Source organism: Alternaria ethzedia, assembly GCF_023757985.1.
Source record: "Alternaria ethzedia strain BMP 0044 chromosome Unknown scaffold_45, whole genome shotgun sequence".
Taxonomy (NCBI): domain Eukaryota; kingdom Fungi; phylum Ascomycota; class Dothideomycetes; order Pleosporales; family Pleosporaceae; genus Alternaria; species Alternaria ethzedia.
The window spans coordinates 86,449-108,608 of NW_026056238.1; the positions used below are offsets into that span (position 1 = coordinate 86,449).

General features: G+C 52.4%; 7 protein-coding genes across 7 annotated transcripts; 5 read left to right on the forward strand and 2 right to left on the reverse strand.

The window, feature by feature from the left end:
- Positions 1–576: 576 nt before the first annotated feature.
- Positions 577–2,934, forward strand: J4E87_010269 (uncharacterized protein; the record flags this gene model as incomplete). Its single annotated transcript, XM_049381843.1, has 3 exons — positions 577–867; positions 915–1,735; positions 1,782–2,934. The coding sequence occupies 3 exons, from the start codon at positions 577–579 to the stop codon at positions 2,932–2,934; spliced, it is 2,265 nt and encodes a 754-aa protein (XP_049228410.1).
- A 1,657-nt stretch (positions 2,935–4,591) lies between these two features.
- RHP54 (DNA repair protein rhp54) lies at positions 4,592–7,030 on the forward strand (the record flags this gene model as incomplete). The annotated part of the gene is made up of 1 exon (XM_049381844.1): positions 4,592–7,030. One exon carries the CDS (start codon positions 4,592–4,594, stop codon positions 7,028–7,030), a length of 2,439 nt encoding a protein of 812 aa, XP_049228411.1.
- Positions 7,031–8,741: 1,711 nt separating this feature from the next.
- J4E87_010271 (uncharacterized protein) lies at positions 8,742–11,240 on the forward strand (the record flags this gene model as incomplete). Its single annotated transcript, XM_049381845.1, has 1 exon — positions 8,742–11,240. The coding sequence occupies one exon, from the start codon at positions 8,742–8,744 to the stop codon at positions 11,238–11,240; it is 2,499 nt and encodes an 832-aa protein (XP_049228412.1).
- A 2,566-nt stretch (positions 11,241–13,806) lies between these two features.
- J4E87_010272 (uncharacterized protein) lies at positions 13,807–14,563 on the reverse strand (the record flags this gene model as incomplete). Its single annotated transcript, XM_049381846.1, has 3 exons — positions 13,807–14,225; positions 14,304–14,373; positions 14,555–14,563. 3 exons carry the CDS (start codon positions 14,561–14,563, stop codon positions 13,807–13,809), a joined length of 498 nt encoding a protein of 165 aa, XP_049228413.1.
- Positions 14,564–15,940: 1,377 nt separating this feature from the next.
- Positions 15,941–16,645, reverse strand: J4E87_010273 (uncharacterized protein; the record flags this gene model as incomplete). The annotated part of the gene is made up of 1 exon (XM_049381847.1): positions 15,941–16,645. One exon carries the CDS (start codon positions 16,643–16,645, stop codon positions 15,941–15,943), a length of 705 nt encoding a protein of 234 aa, XP_049228414.1.
- A 1,662-nt stretch (positions 16,646–18,307) lies between these two features.
- On the forward strand, positions 18,308–18,916 carry J4E87_010274 (uncharacterized protein; the record flags this gene model as incomplete). Its single annotated transcript, XM_049381848.1, has 1 exon — positions 18,308–18,916. The coding sequence occupies one exon, from the start codon at positions 18,308–18,310 to the stop codon at positions 18,914–18,916; it is 609 nt and encodes a 202-aa protein (XP_049228415.1).
- Positions 18,917–21,322: 2,406 nt separating this feature from the next.
- J4E87_010275 (uncharacterized protein) lies at positions 21,323–21,898 on the forward strand (the record flags this gene model as incomplete). Its single annotated transcript, XM_049381849.1, has 2 exons — positions 21,323–21,355; positions 21,410–21,898. 2 exons carry the CDS (start codon positions 21,323–21,325, stop codon positions 21,896–21,898), a joined length of 522 nt encoding a protein of 173 aa, XP_049228416.1.
- Positions 21,899–22,160: the final 262 nt, after the last annotated feature.

The following is a 22,160-nucleotide window of genomic DNA, read 5'->3' on the forward strand; positions in this document are numbered from 1 at the left end:
CCATTCGATAAGATCGACGCGCTAGGAGATTATCTGAATTGCGTCATTGAGCGGAAATGAAATCTGGACATGATGTTATGACAACGGGTCTACATTCATGCAGAAACGAGTACCATCACGCGTGGTGTAACGAGACTGGGGGTCCTGGAGAAGATGTTTTCGTCCTGCGGATCGTGCCTACCCTAACATGATCTGTAGCTTGAAACAGCCTCTGAATTTTCATGCCATGAGCATGCAATGCCCAGCAACAACTCTAAATCGTCCACGTCTTCCCATTGCTAGCATCTGGTCTTGTTACACTCAATCGCATACCGCGAGCGGTCTCAGGCCATCTCTCCTTGTCCCTGTACCCATCTAACCGCGTCGGTAATTGCCGCGTCTGATCGGACCGCGAAACCTGTATGCAAGTAAGCCTACTAGAAGCTCTACTAGACCTGTCACGTTCGGCCAGGCAGTTGATCGCGCCCTGTCGTCTTGATACATCTGGAAGCTACCGAGCAGTTGTTTGTTTAACCGGAAGCTAACGGGACATCAGCCAACGTCCTTCCCTCGTCACGGTAGAACTGCGGCTACGCCATGACTTCTTCTCCGCCTGCGTCGCAGTATCCTGCACCACCAGACGGCCAGGACCCGCATAATTACACGCCCTTGTATCCCAACGGGCAGGTTCTCGACGGTCAGGCACCGTCGTCGCGCATAGCCTACCCGCAAGAAGCCGCATACCCGAAGCTCGAGAATATCAACGAGGTGCTCCAGGCCCAGCAGGCTCTCCAAGCGAACCATGCCTTGAATCCTCCGCTGCCGCAGCAGTCCAAGCCGAACCGCCTGCGCAAAGCTTGTGATTCGTGCAGCATTCGCAAAGTCAAGGTGGGCACATTTAGTCATCATACTGTGATAGACACTGACGTCTGTAGTGCGACGAATCGGGCCCGCCGTGTAGAGCTTGCCTCGCGCTGGAGATTCCATGTACCTTTGAGCGCCCGAGCCGACGACGCGGACCGCCCAATAGGCATGCCGAAGCGATCAAGAAGCGCAGGATAGGCGACCTGGACTCCGAGTCGTCGACGCCGCAGTCTCCTACCAATGCCGCCCATGCGCTGGCGCAATTGCAGTCGTCGCATCCAGCCCAGCTCTCTGCCGAAGAGATATGCGCCCTGCCCACCCTGAACGCCCTCATCGACGACTTCTTCACCTTCATACATCCGCTATGTCCCTTTCCGCACGAGCCGTCGTTCCGCGAAGCATGGGGGCATAGGGAGGACCTGACGAATCCCTCGTTCCTCGCCTTGCTGGCGTCCATGATCGCGGTCCTCGTCGCGTCCTTTCCTCGGAAACCACGCCTCCATCTCAACACACAGACGCGACGCGAATACCCAAATCACCTCTCCCTCGTCGACAAGTGCCGGGATGTGTGCGCGCGGGCGCGAGGGCCTGGCTACCTCGACCGCCCGTCTCTGAACGTGTACGACGCGTGTACCAGCTACTTCCTCGGCTTGACCGGAGCCTACGTATTCCAATGGCGGCAACTGCGACTGTACCTCGCCGAGTGCCTGACCATCATACGCTCCCTGGGGCTCCATAAACCCGAGGCTCAGGGCTATACCTATCTTGGTGGCATGCCGAGTGCGTGGGGCTCGAACGGACCGAACCACGATGGCTCGAGAGAGTTCAAAGTAGACTACATCACCGAGGAGATTGGTCGGCGCGTCTTCTGGACTGTCTTTGTGGGCGTGCGGTATGTTTGGCATTCTCCCGGCGTCGACCATGACTGACTTTGACAGGACCATACAACAGCTCGGCGCTTCCTTCGGCGAGCTGATGATTGCGCCTGCAACACCTACCGAGCCTCTACCACCACTCCCCCGAGAAGTCGACGATGTACACATCTTCCCAAATGAGATACAACCGCAGCGCGAAGGAGTGGTCTCTATGCTCACTGGGTTCAACATCAACGTGCGCATCTTCCTGTCATACTCGTCGCTAGCAACGGCGGAGATGGCATTTGGCATTGATGAGATATTCGACTGGGATCGACAACAACAGATCTTCGCACAGAGCCTGCAGCGCTGTAGGCAGATCCTGGACAGCCTACCAGAGGTGCTCAAAGTCCGGCCAAAGTCCAGCAGCAATAATGGGCTCGAGCAGCAGAAACCCTACTACCCGCCCATGCCAGAATACTCTGGGATGCGAGACCCCGCCATGGACACACATCACAAACCGGAAGCGCACGAATTGCGACGGTACGAGATCCAGAAAGCGAACATCTACGCCAGCCATCTGTCCACTCGCTCGCACCTCGTGGAAAAGTACTTCCTTCAACTGGACAAGTATCAGCGGTCAAAGGGCCAAGCTGGTGCGCAAAACACGTCCAACGTCCTCGCAGCAGGAATCGACAGGTTTGTATCCGGCACAACAACCGACGCCGACGCGCTCGAAAAGGCAATGTCAGAAGAGCGCGAACAAGTGGTCAAAGACCTCCTCGTGGTCCTGGGCAGCATCGACATGGTCAACATGGAGCCCAACGGCGACTCCTTTGTAAGTCTCTACGTTTACTTGCAAAACTCAGATTTCCTCTACCCCGTCCATGAGATTGACGACTACGTCATCTCCATGTCGACACGTGATTTCTTTCGCCCAAACACCATCAGCCCGATCGCAAGCTTACGGTTCATGTCGACACAGACGCAGAAGATTCGCTCGATTGCTAGCACCCTGCTTGAGGTGCCTAAGGAGAGAAGGGGCAGTGTGGCGTTGCAGCATCAGGATTACCTCTACAAGTTTCTTGATATTTTGAGTAAGTTGGAGAGGGTGAGTCCTGAGGCGAGTGATCCGAGTGGCGCGCTGGATGAGGAGAGTGAGTTGAGGCTTTGGGCGGATTTGAGGGATCATCAGTTGAGGTTTCAGGAGCAGGGGGGTGTTTATGGGTTTTCGTGAGGGAGACATGGATGGGGTTTACGACAGCGCCAGTCTTTACTGCGGAACGACGAGATCGCATCGGAGTATGCCGGTGTCGATGGTTGCTCAAAAAGCGCAAGGTAATACTGAGCACCAGCTCGAACGGAAGAAATGCAGCCACAGCGCCGAGTCTATTCTCGCGTTGAGAGCCATGTCAGTTTGGGTTGGGGGTGAAGATGTAACAGTAGGAAGTGTCATTGCTATCTTGTCGCAGTCATTGTTAGATACAGTCAGATATTTGTTGGCACAAAAGCCTCGTCATACTCAATCTGTTCACAAGTCCACCCCAGCATTCCAGTCCACATAAAGTCGAAATTGATCATGCATCATGAGTCTATCCAGGTATACAATATATGTACAAGCTCTTCTCCACTCAACACGTAAATGTTCTCAAAGTATACACCACGCCCAAGCCACATTACATAACTCCTGTCATGCAGCGCTCCGTATGGGTTCTGGCACTCTTTCATCTTTCCAGCCCCCATAACCTCCACCTCTTCCCAACACTTCCTCCCCCATCTACGGCACAACCACCACCCCAATACTCCCCGCCTGCCCCACCACACTCCTCGCCACACCCTCCAAACTCAACCCACTCAACCTCGTCTCGCCATGCTTAATCTTCGCAATCTCATACACATGCTTCAGGCTCACAGTACCCACCGTGCCCTTCACAGCATTGCCCACTGTCGGACTACTCGTCGACGTCTTTCCTTTTTGCCCGTCGTGGTTGTTCATGGGTCCCGGCACGTTCCCGGCTCCTCTTATCTTGTTCTTGGTGGGGAGCACGCCGGCGGCGGAGAGGAGGAGGGTGGCTGTGGGGGGTGTGCGCAGTTGGAAGTGGAAGGAGCGGTCGGGGCGGACGGTTATGCGTGCGGGGATGGGGGTGCCGGGGGTGTAGTGGGCGGTGCGGGCGTTGAACTCCTGCGGTGGGGGGTTAGTATAGGGATTGGGTATGCGACGATTGAGGGTATTGAGAAGGGTATGGAAGGAGGCGTGGTGATATCTTGGGTAGTTCGAGCTTGACTGGAAGCTCTACTACCGAAAGCGAAGGTTGTAGATCCCAATATAGTGCGCAGAGAGGTATGCGACAATTGGAGAATGATAGACATACTTTGCAGAAATCCATGCTCTTCACACCTTTACTTCCCAGCGCGGGGCCGACGGGCGGCGAGGGCGACGCTTGCCCTGCGCCTACGATCAATTTGACGATTTGGTCTTTTGCTATTGCTTTTCGCGCCATGATTGGGTGGGAATGTGGAAGTGTGTTGGGGTGGGTTGCTGGGGGAATTTGCGGAGATGGGCTCGGAGGTGTCGGTCACAGGGTTTTCCGAGGTATGTAGAGGTATGCGATTGACGCGTTGGATGTATGGAAATGATGGGAATGCTGTCAGTAAGTGACGGAGATGCCAATTCTAGGTATGATGGAGATTCTCGATGTTGGTGGGATGACGATGCTGCCTGTCGTCCCACGTGACGACGTGATTGAGCTAACAATCTACGCGTCGAGATTCCGCCACCTGCGAGCATTGATCAGCATTCCCGCACGACACTCCCTTTCCTCCCAACTCCCACCGCATCGACGCAACATAGGCTGTCAAACCTCCCCAGTGCCTCCTAGAAGTGTCAATTTCTCATGCATCGACCGAAGACTCTCGCAGCAGGCGAGGCCACACCTGCGAAGCCCGCGGCGCGTCTTTATGGTGGCACTCCACAGTCCACCGAACGTCTCATCAAACCCTTCCGATGTCCCGGCTCAGCAACAGTATCCAGTGTCTCCACGAAGCCTGCAAGGAAAAGGAGGAAGGTCGATTACTCTGGTGCTGGAGGCGAAGATGGAGAGAGCGATAAGCCATACTCAAATGAAGACCGATTAGCCCTCGCCACACGAGACGCGAACCGATTCCCCGTCTTCAAGCCCAAAGACAAAGATACCGCGTTCAGGACCAAGTTCATCGTTCCTTTAGTCAACAAGGATGTTGGAGCCTACAACCCGAATCGACCAGCGCCGCTGCTGGGTATGCGAACCGGAACCGTCTTTGTTGCGCGACCACTACACGACCCTAGCGGAGAGTTTGCGATAGTACTTTACGATCCGACGGTTGACGACAAGCCGATACCGAAGGAAGAGGCGGAACCGAAGCTGAGTCAGACAGAGAAAAAGGAGATGGAGGCGCCGCTGGTACACAAAAGTTTGGCGGAGATACTGGGGTTGAAGAAGAAGGTGGATAATGAGCGGCCGCGTGTGCCAGTCGTCATTGATCCAAGACTTGCAAAGGTTTTACGACCGCATCAAGTCGAGGGTGTGAAGTTCTTGTACCGAGCTACGACAGGCATGATTGATCCCAAGGCGAACGGGTGCATCATGGCAGACGAGATGGGTCTCGGAAAGACGCTGCAGTGCATCGCGCTCATGTGGACATTACTCAAGCAGTCTCCCGATGCCGGCAAGTCGACAATCCAAAAGTGCGTCATCGCTTGTCCGTCGAGTTTAGTGAGGAATTGGGCGAACGAGCTTATTAAATGGCTTGGGAAGGACGCTGTCACACCCTTCGCGATCGACGGCAAGGCATCGAAGGAAGAGCTCATCCAGCAAATACGGCAATGGTCGATCGCATCCGGGCGCGCAGTTGTTAGACCTGTTCTCATCGTATCGTACGAAACCCTGCGCCTCTACGCCGACGAGTTTGGACAAACACCTATCGGCTTGATGCTTTGCGACGAAGGCCATCGACTGAAGAACGGCGACAGCTTGACCTTCACCGCGCTCAACAACCTGAACGTACAGAGGAGAGTTATCCTTTCCGGCACACCCATCCAGAACGATCTGTCGGAGTACTTCGCGCTACTCAATTTCGCCAACCCAAACTACCTTGGCACGCGCATGGAGTTCCGCAAGCATTACGAGATTCCCATTCTGAAAGGTCGCGATGCGAACGGAACGGATGCGGATATCAAGAAGGGTACTGAGCGGCTCACCGAGCTTCTCGGCTTGGTCAACAAGTTCATTATTCGCCGAACCAACGACATTCTCTCCAAGTACCTGCCAGTCAAGTACGAGCACGTCGTATTCTGTAACCTTGCGCCATTTCAGAAGGACCTTTACAACCACTTCATCAAGTCGCCCGATGTCCAGAGTCTACTCCGCGGCAAAGGTTCGCAGCCACTCAAGGTCATCGGCATGCTCAAGAAGCTGTGCAACCACCCCGACCTACTCAACCTACCAGAAGACTTGCCAGGCTGTGAAGACAAGCTTCCAGACGACTTTGTACAAAAGGACGCACGAGGCAGAGACCGAGAGGTCAAGACATGGTACTCGGGCAAGATGGCCGTCCTAGACCGCATGCTGGCCCGCATCCGCGCCGAAACCAACGACAAAATCGTCCTCATCTCCAACTACACGCAAACCCTCGACATCTTCGCCATGCTATGTCGCTCACGCGGCTACGGCTGTTTCCGTCTCGACGGCACCATGAACGTGAGCAAGCGCCAAAAGCTAGTCGACAAATTCAACGATCCCGAAAGCCCCGAATTCGTCTTCCTTCTCTCCTCCAAAGCCGGTGGCTGCGGTCTCAACCTCATCGGCGCGAACCGCCTCGTCCTCTTCGACCCTGACTGGAACCCCGCTGCCGATCAACAAGCCCTCGCGCGTGTGTGGCGTGACGGGCAGAAGAAAGATTGTTTCGTATACCGCTTCATCACCACGGGTACTATTGAAGAGAAAGTCTTCCAGCGCCAGTCTCACAAACAGTCGTTATCGTCTTGCGTCGTCGACAGCGCGGAGGACGTTGAACGCCATTTCTCTCTCGACTCTCTCCGCGAACTCTTCCAGTACCGCGACAACACTACGAGTGACACACACGACACGTTCAAGTGTAAGCGCTGTAGGAAGGAGGATGGAAGGCAGGTTGCGAAAGCGCCGGCTATGCTTTACGGTGACACGAGCACGTGGAATCACTTTGTCAATGATGGCGAGAGTGGGCCGTTGGGCAAGATTCAAGATTTGTTGCTTAGGCAGGAGACGGGCGATGGGTTGAGGGATGTTAGTGCTGTGTTTCAGTACATTAGTCATTGAGTGGATGGTGTGGTGTAGGTGTGGGATGAAGGTGCTGATGAGCAGGATGAGGGTGTTGTCAGCATGTGTCATTTGCATAGTTCTTTCGAAGTTTTCAGCGTTCATGAAGCGTGGCGTCGCGATGGGCAGCGTTAAGTAGTGGGTTATGATAACGAAATATGATATCTTTATGCTGGCGAGATTTGGTCACTGCGCTTCCCCATCTCATGTCGTCTATGTTTGCATCTCGCATACGGACTTTGCAGGCAAGCATCGCAGTTGCCAAAACCTACTTGTCGCGCCATAATCATGACGCGCATTCGTGTCTGTCTCGATGTGCCCATATTCCTAAAGCGAACCTTGGAACATGTCGTGTAATCGCTGTTGCTTCATTCGCGAGAACGCGTTGCGTCATGTTGTTCGGAGCAATGACGGAGTCATACGATAGATTGGCCAGTGTGGTTGGTGCGGCCAACCGTGGGTGTCATTTTGTAATCGGCGGTCCTTGGCATGGCGCGTCTTTGGTTGGAAGGGAAGTCGCAACTTGGTGTTGGAGCTGGACGGCAGGTATTGGGTACGGAGCAAAACGGCGAAGGGTTTCCAATGTTGTGATTGTGGTTTATGTCCTACCGTTCATGCCCGATTCTGCCGCTTGTCATAGGTCTTCTACAGACGTTGGTACTTTCTTTGTTTGGGTCGCGGATAGCGGTGCGCTTCAACAAAGGATGTTGAAGGTAACATGGTAAGCTGGAGAGCATGTGCTATTCTGTGCTGAAGTATCGTTCAGTACCATGACCGTGATATCGCTGGCTGAAATGGCACATTTCTCCGGGGCCTATAGATCGAGTGTACTGCCTGTAGCAGACCCATGGTGTTCGCCCCATTCATGCCAGGCACAGTACCAAAGTCCGCGATGACTTTCATGCTGATACGTGCCACACTCTCACCATGCGCAAGAGTTCCAGTTCATGACTGCCATCAGTACCGTTCATACGCAAACTCACCTATCACCATCACTCCATTCTTCTCTCGTCCCCGCTTTTACCTTTACCGTCCCTTCTCTTCGCGGCGGCTGCCTATGACGTAGCCCCACTCTTGTGACTCTTCTACACCCGCCCGGGCATGCTTTAGCCAACTCACCTCCCACCCATGGTTCCATCGGTACCACCGTCTCTTACCTACCTACCAGGCTGCTGTCCACGCTAGTCTCTGAGACGCCTTATAGCTGGCTCCCCTCCCTCCTTCCTCCCTTCCTCCTACACTCTTCTTCCTCTCAACTTCCATCAGCCCACTCTGTGAAGACCAGCACCTGGAAAGCGCCTACCCTGAGGCTACAAGAACTTTTCATCTGACGAACCAACGAAACGTACGACGTTGTATCCTCCAGGCTCAAATTTTGTCTTCATCTTGCTGCGGACAAGTTGAGGATTTCACGAACTTTCCATCTGACGAACCAACGAAACGTACGACGTTGTATCCTCCAGGCTCAAGTTTTGTCTCCATCTTGTTGCGGACAAGCCTCGTTGTAGTCGGCAACCGCCCGAAGTTTCCATCCCGCTAGCTAGCTCGCGCCACCTGGTCCGAGCTCCAACATTTCGTAGTCGAGCTCCACCATCCGAGTGAACCCTCGACGCCCACAAACCTCGCGCGCACACGCATACCATACCCTCGACTCGACACCACGCTCCCGCCGAATCGCGCGACCGCCAACACACTCGAACTACCGCACATCATGGATTCCAAGCGCCGCAAGACCGGCGACCAGGATGTCAGTGCCTTGAGGTTGGCGTCGCGCCAGAAATACCTTGCCGAACGCGAAGCGCAACAACTCGCCCTACTCCGCCGCCAGGTCGCCGAAGAAGCAGAAGAGGAGGAGAGGCTAGGCAACAAGCTGAGCGAGAGAGAAAGAGCCGAGTTTAAGAAGAATCGTCAGACCCTGGAGCTGGCCGAGGCGCGAAATGCGATTGACGATTCTGGTTCTGGCTTCCAAATTCCCGATGCCGAGTACTCGAATAAAAACGAAGTTCTTACTCGCAGACACAAGGACACAGATGTCGACTACAAGAGCGAGTACGTTTTGTGGGAGGAAACGGCCATGAAGAAGATATCCTCGCAGACCAAGCCTGTTGATGCCCGAGAGCAGGCTGACGACTACGAATTTGTGCTAGATCCAGCACAGGACGTGGTATATGATGGACCTATGGTAGACCTGGAGAAGCAGAGGCTTGAGATGCTCGTGGACGAAGCAGAGAAGCATGCCGCCTCGATCGAGGAAGTTCGCCGTTCTTTACCGGTCTACCAATACAAGGATGAGTTCATCAAAGCTCTACAGACTGAACAGATACTCGTCTTCGTCGGTGAGACTGGAAGCGGAAAGACCACGCAGATCACGCAATTTTTGCGCGATGCTGGGTTCGCGAAGAATGGACGTATAGGCTGTACGCAGCCTAGACGCGTGGCAGCCATGAGTGTTGCCCAACGCGTTGCAGAAGAAGCTGGCGTTCGTCTGGGTAAGGAAGTTGGGTACCAGGTGCGATTTCAAGAGAAGTTCGATGCCGCGACTACTGAGATCGTCTACCTCACGGACGGATTACTCTTGAAGCAATGTCTTACGTCCCCCCTACTTGAGGAGTACTCGGTCATCATACTGGACGAGGCGCACGAAAGGACCATTGCTACCGACGTGCTGATGGTCTTGACACGTGAGATTGCCCGTTGCCGACCAGATTTTCGTCTTGTCATCGCTTCGGCTACCCTGAACGCCCAGTTCTTCTCTGAATACTTCGACAACAGCAATGTGTTACACGTCCCAGGTCGAACATTCCCCGTCCAGAAACTGTACACGTCGTCGCCGGAGGCCAACTATCTGAGCGCGGCCCTAACTACCTTCTGGCAGATTCACGCTTCCCAGCCGCAAGGCGATTGTCTGATCTTTCTTACCGGCGAGGATGAGATCATACAGGCTGCAGAGTCTATCGAGTCTACTGCCAAAAAGCTCGGAAACAGAATGGCACCTGTCGTAGTCGCACCAATTTTCAGTAGCATGGACACAGATTCTCAACAGCGTATCTTCTCGCCAACGCCACAGGGCAGCCGCAAGGTCGTCATTAGTACAAATATCGCAGAAACGTCTTTGACTATAAACGGCATCGTTTATGTGATAGATTCGGGAATGGTCAAACAGAAGCGGTATGACGCAAGACTAGGTACCGAGACCTTATCAGTTGTGCCCACATCTCAATCCAGCTGCAATCAGCGCAGTGGTCGTGCGGGCAGAGTGTCCCCTGGCATTTGCTTCAGGCTGTTTACAAAGTGGTCCTTTTACAACGAACTTCCGCCTTCGACGGAGCCAGAGATCCTACGGTCATGCCTCGATTCAATGATACTGATGATGAAGAGTATGGGAATAAATGACATCCTCAACTTCGATCTGCCTTCAAAGCCTCCACCCGAAGCCATGTGTTTAAGTCTCGAGACGCTTTACGCTCTTCAGTACCTGAACAGTGAAGGACAAATCACGAAATTGGGTCGAAAGGCAAGCGAACTGCCATTGGATCCAAAGCTAGCGAAAGCTCTGCTAGCTGCTGACAGTTTTGGCTGCGTCGACCAGATAGTCACGATTGTTGCTATGGTATCGGAGGGAGGTAACGGGCTGTGGTTCAGTCCGAAAGATAAGAAAGCTGCAGCAGATCTAGCACGGCAGAGATTTGCATCAGAGCACGGGGACATGATCTCACTTCTGAACCTTTGGAACGAGTTCGAGGAGACAGGGTTCAGCAAAAGTTGGTGTCAGGACAATTTCGTTCAGTATCGGACGCTCAACCGCGTGGTCGATGTTCGCGATCAGCTGTTCAGACTTTGTGACAAGGTTGAGATAGAGAGGAGTAGCTGTGGGTCAGCCGATCACGTCAAGATCATGAAGAGTTGGACTTCGGCATACTTCGCCAATACCGCCCGGCTAAACAAGGATGGCATGAGCTATCGCTGCCTTTCCTCGCGCAACCAAGTCTGGATCCACCCATCTTCCTGTCTGAGAGACAAGCGGCCGCGTTTGGTATGCTACTTCGAGCAGGTGGAGACTTCAAAGTCGTGGATGCGTACTGTCGCTCCAATTGAAGCATCATGGCTCAGTGAACTAGCTCCTCACTACTTTAAGAAGGGACAGCTTGACGATCTGGACGTTGGCAAGAAGATGGGCAAGGGTGTTGGGAAGGTAGGTGTTGATCGCTGAATGCAGGTTCAGACAAGAGCTCTCGGATGATTTTGGAAGTACGATAGTGAGAGAGTGGGTATATAGGCTCATAGGCGGCCTTTGTTTCATCATGTATCATATTCAGCGGCATCATCTTCACGTGGCGTCATTCTTGAGCATTCCTGGGTTCTCGCACGCAGCGGTATGTAGAGAGCGAAGATGTTTGAGGCACAACGCCTCGATGTGCGGACGAGGTTTGATTTTCCGAACCGAGTGCTAGGCGTTTTGGAAGGAAAAGACTGGATCAGTGTATTCGATATGATACCCTATTTCCTATTTGCTTGCGTTGGACATTTTCGGCTTTAAGCGTAGCATAATGCATGGAAGACTTTAAGTGCAACAAAATCTACTTCTTGGTGCGGTGAAATGCTATGAACTCTTGTGTGGTTGTAGAGAAGAATAAGTCTTGGGGCGGTTAATATAGGTGGAAACCGGCAGGGAGTACAAAGCATGCGTTCTAAGGTTCTTTATGCTGCATTTCCACGATAAGTAAAAAGTATATGTACGTAGCGAAGCAAGCAGCTGCGAATGCCTTGAAGCGTTGCGATGAGTTGAGGTATGTTTGGCTCTTGGTACGAGAATGCATCGAGGAATTCCGTTTTACTCGAAGATATCAAGTCCACTCGATACCGCCTGGCTAGCCTATGACATTCAGATACTCGACTGCGGCTCACGTAGTATGCTCCAAACAGGTACATTGAAGGAAGTATTCATGCATTAACCTTCGCGGTAGTCTTATTATACACCGCAGATTTGGTTGGAATGCAGCTAGAGACTTCGTCACGACTCATATCGTATGCTTCAAACGGGTATGTTGAAGTGAGTATCGATGCCTTAACCTTCGCGGTAGTCTCAACGCACGCCGCATGTTTGGTCGGAATGCAGCTAGAAACGTTGACATAACCTATACCGTATGCTTCAGACCCATGCATTAGGACGTATACTTCCGTATCTGTGCTAATGTAGTAGGCAAGGTCGACATATTCCAAGCCAATGATGTCCATATTACATCGTCCGATCAACAAGATAACCGCCGGAGACCGGATCAGAACCTGTATTGTGTGCTTTAAGCCTACACATTAGGATGTGTTCTTCCGTATCTACTTCAATGTAGTAGCCCAGGCCGACATGTTCCAAGCCAAGAAAGCCCATAACTTACCGTCTCATCAGCAAGATGGCAGTCAGAAATCGAATCATAACCTGCACCGTGTTCTCCAAAGAGATGTATGGAAGCACATATCTACTTCGTAGTCTTGGAGTAGTCGCCTAGGCCTATCATCGCAGTGCGCACCATAAGGAAGTTGATGGAGGTAAGATGGCAATACCGTTCGCTGAAAGGCTGTTAGAGGCCTCTTGACTGCTTTCGCAGCGTCTTCTCGGTGTTATACGCTATGATTCCGCTGTGTGAGCGATGCGAGTAGGTAAGTGTTTCACGTTTTTACTGCAAAGCAAAGTATCCCCTCGGTGCGAGAGAGCATCGTGTATTGAGCTCACTTTGTGCAGCTACTCCTAATAGCCCTCCTGTTGACGTTGGTGGTGATGCTGGCTGGTATTGCTGGTGTCGTGGTTGAGACGGAAGGGACGACCTCTTGACAGACTCAGAATTTGACATCAATCACACTCTGTTTGGCTAACAGCCCATAGTCAGCTATCATACCTCTGACGGCTTTCCGCAGGTGCTCAGAGACATGCGCTTTTTGGTTGTATGCGACATGGAAGTATGATACGAGGTGTGGCGTTTCTTACGCCCTCGCACGAGCGCCTTGGGGCCTGCGGGATCCTCAATCTCGTTTCCAGAAATCGCGACGCCGCATCCAGTATGCAGGTTGAGTTGATTTCAGCTTTTTGATGCTTTTTGCGATGCGAGTAACGAAGAGAAAGACTTGTCTAGGAGGATATTCGCGTATCATTTGTTATACACTCGTCTGTCTGTGATGTTCTTGTGACTCGAGTTGGTGAAGACGAGGAAGTTGGAACCGGCTTCAGCAAGTCTTCTGATATGGTGGAGCCCTACACTGGCGTACGAGCTGCTACATATACGCTATTGGAGCACTTGTAGTTACCTTGCCGATTGAATGAGATGCCGAAGAATACCTGCTTTGAGGGTATAGTCGGCAGATGCAGAACGCAATTGTCGCGTATACTCAAGACTCGTGCTACCAAACGGGTGCCGACTTGGGCAATTGACCTCGCAAGCTAAATAGTGTAGGAAGGGTTGGTATTGGTGCACGATACGCTGCGCTGTCACCGGCGAAAGATACATGCGCTGGTGATGACACCGCTAGGCCTCGTGTCGGAGATGCAAGTTTCCAGCATGCTGTATAGACTGCGACAACCGCTCACAACAATACCCACTGGCACATTCGACGTGGATGTATTCGGCAAACCTGTTTATCCTACCTTTGAATAAACTCGTAGCTTCTCTATTAGTCGCCTTGCTTATCCCTAGATCTACTATCTTTAGACGGTTTCTAGCATACGAAGTATGTCGAAAAGTTCGTGCACCAGTGCAACCTACACCAGCATATATCTCATACTTCAGAGCTCACTTAGCGCTCTTCAGGAGCTTCTCTAGTTTATACGCCTTTGCGGGATCAACTTGGGCGCATATGCAACCGCCAAATACCGTGCCGTCACGAGCGGCGTTCGTATCCCATATGCTGGCATCCCAAGGCTTGAGGTCGGGTCGCATCTGCCGCAAGAAGATGTACGTGTCCTTGGTAACCTTCTGCCGGAAAGGCATGTCGTTGTACAGTTTCGAAGCGGATACGACTCTGACGTAGTCGTCGGCCCTCGGCTCCAGTTCGGTGTGGTCTTCGTTCTGGGCATTTGAGGAGAGGAGGATAGGCGCGTTGACGGTCCCCATCCGCTGGCGTTTTCGCGGCGGCGCGGGCGACGGGGGAGGAGACGGGGGTTGGATAGGCTCCGTGCCCGCACCGTTTCGGTCTTCGCTATCAGCTTGCACTGATCTTCTGGTCGCCTTCTAGTGCTGGGGCAGGCAGCGTCTCGGGCAATGCAATGCCAGCCCATATTGTGTCGAACGCTCGTAGCCTTTCCTCGGTGGCGTGTAGGCCTCTGAATTTTGTTCCACTGGGACTGGGGACGCTTGCACCTGCCAATGTGGAAGTGCATGTGGCAGAAGTGAACACCAGCGAGGAGACTACAAAGACATCGGCGGCAGTCTTCTGGAATGCGATATGTGTTTACGTTAACTACGTCTATTCTGGAGATGCTACCGACGACTATCGCGGCTTGTTGTAGTAGTCTGGCGTTTCGATTGTTGGCTGCATGACTGTATCCATGGCTGTGTATGCGGCATCTACGTGCGATACCCTCGCCACGAAAGGAGGCAGCTGCGACGGGGAGCGCTCCTTCCCGGAATCCCGATGTCAGTTCCAGCTCTTCAAAACAATCGGGATGCAGACACGTAAAGAGAAAAGGTCCTGAATGTTGATGAGGTTGGTATGCTGTTTTGACTCAGACCTCTTGAGCTTACTTCCCGATGAATCTTCCTCTGCCAAGGTAGGTATCTCTGGCCGATACAAGATGTCCAAATGAGACTGGATAAACCTCCGTCGCACGCAACGGCGTCTCCTTGGATCATGGTTGGGTCACCGGAAAATGACAATCTGACCCCGGCTGTAAGATGGTGGTATGGTAGAAGCGGCAGGCACAGGTGCGCACGCATGCGGCATCGCTCTACCAGAACGAGTTCGCCATATTGCGGCTCTCGGCATGTCGTTCTCGTGAAGGAAGCGCATCCCAGAGTGTCACAAACGATCCTACGTTCTCGAACAGCGCGGCATGCGTCGCGCGAGCCACGCGTCAACCCTCTTCCAAAGCCAAAAGCAATATAACCACTCGCCTACCCAAGTCCTGCAAACGACATCAGGAATGGATATACGCGCCGTGACCAAAACAAAGGGTCGCAAGAGCCGAGATGCCGTCAATTTATTGTTAGGTTGGACAAAAGGTGACGCGTTCGGTATGTTGGCGTTCTTGGGAAATGCACGGGCGGATGAATGGGTGGGGGGCCACATGCCAGGCACGAGTTGCGGCAGGGTAAGGCGGCCTGTGTAATTTCCCGGTGCAGGGTCTCAGGGGCGACCCGACTTGAACGGTGGTTCGTGTGCGAGGATCAGGGTAAAGAAGGAAAGATTGTCAAGACGTCAGTTCATGGGAGGTTTTGAAGACGGCGATGGTGGGTGAGGTTACACCGCAGTTTATAGAAGCGAATGATGTGAAGTTACGATCAAATGCATTGATGGTAAAATATGTACAGAAGGGTATCAGGTAGACAGTCAAGTCGTAAAGTAAAGGTGGAAATCATGTCATTAAGATAGCCAACTCTTCTCAGAACAGGCAAAGAGTCTAGGAACAAAAAAGACCACCGGGGACCACACGACTCCCTCCATAGGGCCAGTAAGCATTCCAACCAAGGCGTATTACAATACCAAGTATATCGATCCATCGAAATGCCGCTGCGACTTGATTGCGCAAGGAAGCAAAGGGCTCGTACCACCAACACCGCGCTCCCAATCCTAGACTGAATCGTGATGCAGAGTCGAAGTCGTAACCCGTGAAGCCATGTTTTATTTCCTCCTCTTTCCACAACTCGAGAAGAGACTAGCTAGGTCATGGAAGACCATGACCCGACGAATCACTCAAGAGCGAACCGCTTACAAGAAAGCAGCGAGGGCACCAGCGATGGCGAAGAAGCCAACGGAGACCTTGCCGGCGGCACCGGTGAACTCAGCGGGCTTGGAAGCGCTGGGCATAGCACCAGTGCCAGTAGGAGCAGCAGTTCCGGCAGGGACGTGGGGAACGGTGCCGTTGGAGGAGGGGTAGATGGGAGAAACCGGGGTGTAGGCAGGCGCAGTGTGCTCAGCAGCCGGGACGGAAGCAGAGGTGACAGTGGGCATGGGGACAGCCGGGATCTCGGGGGTAGGGGTGTGGACGTAGGTAGCAGTGTACTCAGGGATGCTGAGGGTGGTGCTGGAGGAGATGGTGTAGGTGGAGACACCGTAGGTGATGGTGGTGGGCTCAGGGCAGACGTAGCTGGTGGCGTGGACAACCTCGGTGGTGGTGTAGGCGGGCTTGGAGGCAGAGTAGACGGGAGCCATGGAGCTGGCCTCGTAGGCGGGCTTGGAAGCCTCCATGGAAGCGGAGGGGGTCTCAGCGGGGTAAGACGGGTACTCAGCAGCGGAGGAGGTAGCGGCCTCGTAGGCGGGCATGGAGCTGGAGGCCTCGGGGGTCTCAGCAGGGTAGGCGGGGTACTCAGCAGCGGCGGAGGAAGAGGCCGGGGCAGCAGGGTAAGCCTCGTAAGCCTGGGGAGCGGCAAGGGCAACGGCGGCGAAGCCAGCAATGACGGCGAAGGAACGCATCTTGATGTTTGGTTTGGGGGGGTGGTATTAAAATACGGAAGGTATTAAGTTGTAAGGCGTTGGAGGTCGTTGAAAACGAGTGTGATCGGTGATAACCGTGTATTAGTGAGTGTAGTGAGTGTGTGGTGAGGAATCAACTGAGGAGCAGCTGGCGAAGCCATTATATACAACTATACACGAGCTGGCCTTACCAAGAGCGCCAGCGTCCATGAACAGGGGGCATTGGCGTAGTTGCATTCGGTTGGCAGTATCGCGAGGGCTCTGGCGTGCCGGGGGCGCCGTTTGGTGGACTGTGCCTGGCATAGTACGAAATAGGGGAACCTGTGGAAAGCTTCGACATGGGCCGTTGTGAGCTGTTTATTGATGGAAGTCGAGCGGGCCAATCAAAAGGTGGATTGCGTGCAGAAACGAAATGAGGTTGACAATTTCCCCTGCCAAGGGGCCTTGCCGCCCCAACACATCGCCCGTCGTTCTAGCTGCTTTTGCCGCAAGCGTTCGATTTGTGCACGCGGAACATGTTCAATCGCCCGGTAGGTACCTATCTCCGGTTCGTGATCCGCACCTGCATGTCAGCTCTGAGCAGAGAAGAAGCCGCGCGACTGTATCGAGGTGTAAGACACACTGGCAGCTGGCATTGGCGCCGAGCCGCTGACTGTGACAAAGAACACCTGAACAGAGCGACGATTAGGGGCTCCTTGCCAGAGGCACTGGAATCCCGATCAGAGTGGAGATGGGTAATCGTGACAACATCTGGAGCAATCCCCGCGTCTGAGCAAAAATAGCTTCGCTGATAGGAGAAGGGCCAGATTGGACCGGTCTGATGCTGGCGAGGTCGTTGGTTCACGATGGACTGGGGACGTGCGGGTTCCTGCATTGCCCTTGCATCTAGACCTCGACTAGATCCAGCGAAGGGCCGACAGCCCGTCCAGTGTTGCGAACTATTGTAGCCATCGAGATGTAGCGGAAAGCTGTTGCCGGAGCTGCTGTGATCCTCAAGGCTGGCCGGCTCTCAGCTCTGTCTCAGCTCTTGTCATACGGGGGCTCTTCTTGCGAGAGTCATCCACCCACAGCATTCCTTGTAACATTGGAAGCGCAATCTCGCATCTGGCATTCCTCAGGAGAGGCGCATGAGCTTAGTGAGCGCCACAATGGTAGTCGCATGTCACGCATTAAGCGCGGCACCTACTTGGGCGCAGGTGTTTCGTCGGAGAACGAATGACGCGCTGCTCAACACGAAGAAATCCGATCCTTCCGCGTTATCATATCCCACAAATAGTGATCATTTCCGCGCAGAGCTAGAGGACGTCGCGTCGATAAAGGGCGAGGCGTAGTGTGGTGTTAGTGAGTGCTACGGTGAGCGAGAGTGGGTGTTCCTGTCGCTTCTAGCCCGTCCCGCCGAAGTGTTGCCGGTCGGGCAAGAGCCCCTCGGTACCACACTGCCTTTGACTTTGCTAACACAACACCTTCACCTCAACACCTCGACACACAATCCCGTACTATGCATTCCCGGAAGGCACAATAGACAGAGATTCCACATCTTTGTTGCGAGCTTCTCACACTTTTTCGAGAGGGACTAAGCTTGTCGTCTCGACCCACGCGAAGGAACGACTGCCTGCCTGGATTAGATGAAAGCTGCGCAACTCTATCAAATTCGATAGCAAGATGCCAAAATCATCAGGCGCTGTGCCGAAGGGGTGGGATGGGCAAACCATCTACCTTCACGCATCTTCATATTCCAAGAAGCTTTGCAGAGACAAAGTTAGCGCACTTATATTGCCAAAGTCCGATCTACCACCCGATACACAGGTTTACAAGCCGAATGGGCCGTACTCGAACGTCAAGATCACACCCGTCACGGACTCTGCGCATCCTGCACACGGACAGCACGCGCTTTATGCTAACCAGCATCTGCCACCAGACTCGTTCATTCTGCCATACTTGGGCTATGTGCACGATCAGACTGACATTGACGAAGCATCCGACTACGACCTCTCACTCGACCGCGAACTAGGCATCGGCGTTGATGCATCCAAGATGGGCAACGAAGCACGCTTTATCAACGACTACCGAGGCGTCGCTGCCGCACCGAGCGCCGAGTTTCGCGACATACTTGTAGACATTGGGAACGGGAAGGTGGAGAAGAGAGTTGGAGTCTTCGTGCTCAGCGCTGGCAAAAGCGGAAAGAGAGCGAAGGGCATCGGACGTGGACAAGAGATCCTCGTCAGCTACGGCAAGGGCTTCTGGTCAGATCGACACTCTACCGAAGAGTGACACGCCTGTACCACACCGCTCTCATGTCTCGCAACATGTCGCATCACTTTCATGTACATCCGCCGAATGCCGGTATACGTTTGCTTTTCGGTCAATCCCTTCTGCAGCGACCGGGCGTCGATTGACGACTCCGTATGATCTGCGCGGTCAGGCCCTCGATCTTCTAAGACCAACCCCGACCAGGCAGTAAGGTATTTGTGCCGTACGCGTATCATGCGGAGTATGTTGCTGCCTAATGTCACGCTGCAGAAGACGTTACAGTGCATGCTTATAAGCTTATTAATTACTAGTCTACTAATCTAATTCTCCTTATTATTCTACTCTTAAACTTTAACTAAAATATATCTTACTTAATTCTTAAACTCTTTCTAACTTTAGCTTCTAATATTAATAAGAAAGTTATTATTACTAGTAGTAGTAGTTTAAGTAAGAACTCTCTTATAAAGTTATTTAAAAGTGTTATATTTACTTTAAGTAAAGAATTTAATATTAGTACTAAAGCTTATATTACTATAAATAAAATTAGCTACTACTATAAAGTAAAAATTTACTTATAAATTTACTTTTTTAAAGTAATTATAAGTAGCTTTAAAAAGTATAGTAAAGTTAGTAAACTTCTACTACTTAATATAAAAGTTATTAATAAAATAAGTAGTATATATTAAATAACTAAAGTATACTTATAATATTAAGCCTACTTATTAAAAGATAAAAGTAGAAGTAGTTACTATCTTAAAGTGCGTAAATAAAGATAAGTAAAAAAATTAATATATAAGTATAAAAATTTTATATACTTATCTTTTCTAAGTATTAAAGTAGTATATAACTATAATATTATACTTTAGTTATTAAGTTAAGATTTTTCTAAGTTTCTATAGTTAAGAAATACTAAAGTCTAAGGCTTACTTCAGACACGTGAAAGGAGTATGTCGCTCCGACATGACGCTACTCGAGGACATGCGAATACCTGAATGTTGGGTGTAATTCGCGGCGCGCCAGGGCGACGATAAGCCAAGGTCTTGTTCCCGCTGTCCATGATTAGGCGGTATCGTCCATAATGAACACGAATCCCACGAGCCTTTGTCACCAACGTGGCACTCCAGCGTGACACTTCCTTGCCGCGTGAAGGATCAAGGGTCTGTTCTGGAAGCCTTGTCGTGGAACCTTTACGGGGTTCTGATACGCTAGAAACGACGATCGAATTTCGAACAGCCCTGTTATGCCCATGGTTGGGGTTTGAGGCTTGCACAGGGACGTCACACCCAAGCCGAAACCCGGATACACGTGGGACTGAGCCACTAATGTGGCGTCGAAACCTGATTTTTTCCTGCTAAGCCTGACTTTTGGCCTCTAGACACGTTGAGGGGAATCGAAAGCAGTCAGATGCAGCGCCTAATCATCATTTGGGATGTCTCCAAAAAAGCCACATGTGTGGTAGTGCTGCACTGTGAAGCCGCCCGAGCAGCAAAGTTGCCCAATGTCAACACCATGCAAAAGTGACGTCGCGGGATGTCTCCGCGCCGCCTCGGCCTGCGCCGAATTGACTCAGACATAATTTTGGATCACGCGAAACGTCATACTGTGTCACCATGGCATTTCTGGCAGCATCATGGCATTGTGATGGAGGGCAGAGAATTCGCATTACCCACAAGTTACCCACAAGTGAAGGGTAAGAGTCTGCAGGCAAAATTACTCACGATAATGCAGGTACCATGTGCCATCGACTGCTTCAAGACCTTTCATGTGCGATCCTGTTACTGGATCACGATCCTGCGCCATGGCCCTACATTCAGGTTCTCACAAGTGACGTTATGTCGCTTAGTTTACCTTTCGGGGAAGCAGGAGGATCAGCAAGGGGGCTGACTCCGCCAATCACAGCTAGACTACCCCCCAACCCCTGGCTATCCCAACAGGGTTCTGCGAAACGGGCCCCGTTACTCAAAGGCGTCTCGACACAGTGACCGCGGAAGGACGGATTCAGCCGCGCTGTGTTTCGGTGCAGGTGTGTTAATCGCACGTCATGGCCTATTCCGGGAATGTGAATGCGCGGCCCCATCACAAACCGTTTAAGTTGCGAGCAAATCCCCAGACTCAGGAGACCGCATTTGCGAATCCGTCAAACTCTGGAATATTCTGTCGACATCACCGGCCTCGATACTTAAGCGTCAACTATCACCGAGTCGTCGCGGCAGCATCACCTTATCACCATCACTCCACTCTGGTCCACCACCAAGAACTTTTTCGTACCCACACTTCTGGGGCTCCGCCGATCTCCTAGCACCAACGCTCTTGGCATTGTCAACTGGTATTTCTATCAGTAACCCGACAACCCCACATCAGCAGGAATCAAATCTCCCTCCACGTTAAACGATACGAACACCAAGCAACACCATATCAGACTACACCATGGCTCCCATGTCGCGACCCACTTTATGTAGAGTGAGTTCCTCCGAAGTGCTTCCTTTCTTTACACATACTAACATGGTCATCTAGAACGAGTCGATGCAGAAGTACATGCTCCTCTCCGCCCAAAAGGAAGCTCTCCAACGCCGCATGGCCATGGAGATTCCATTCAACGCCCCCATGGCAGCATCGTCGCCAGAGTTTCAGTCTCTCTCATCTTCGCCCGAGTCCTCACCCAAGTACTCCACGCCCTTCCCCGCAGCCAGTGACCCCGTCGCCGTCAGCTCCAGGACCAGCTCCACTCCGCGCAACAGTGTCGACGACATGCACACGGAAGAATCCCACAAGCTCGCCGTGATCAACCAACAAATCGTCGCTACCCTCACCGAGCTCATGAACACAGAATGCATCCGCAACGACGAGAAGCAGCGCGCCTGGGTCCAAGGCCGCCTCATGGAAGCCGAGCACCAAATACGTCGCGAGCGCCGCCGTCACTCTTCCAACGCTGGCGGCGACTTTGCCGACGCCATCGCACAGCATCTCGAGCTCGGTCTCAACACTTCCAAGACGTGGGCTTAGGCCTATGCTTTGACGCACGTCCGCACCATGTAAGGTTTCTCATGGTGCAATGACGTGAGGGTTACGAGGATCACGATCGCGATTTTGCTCTCTTGTGTTTACGAGCGGCGTTTGCTTTTTTTGGACAGGCAATTGGCGCAACGGTTCTGAAATGAAGTGCTCAAATCAGAAAAACAGATACCCCCTCTTTGATGCAATCGTTGCATCAAGTCGATGGAACTGCTAGGTTCCCGACTAGAACTCTGTACAGTTAGTTTTACGA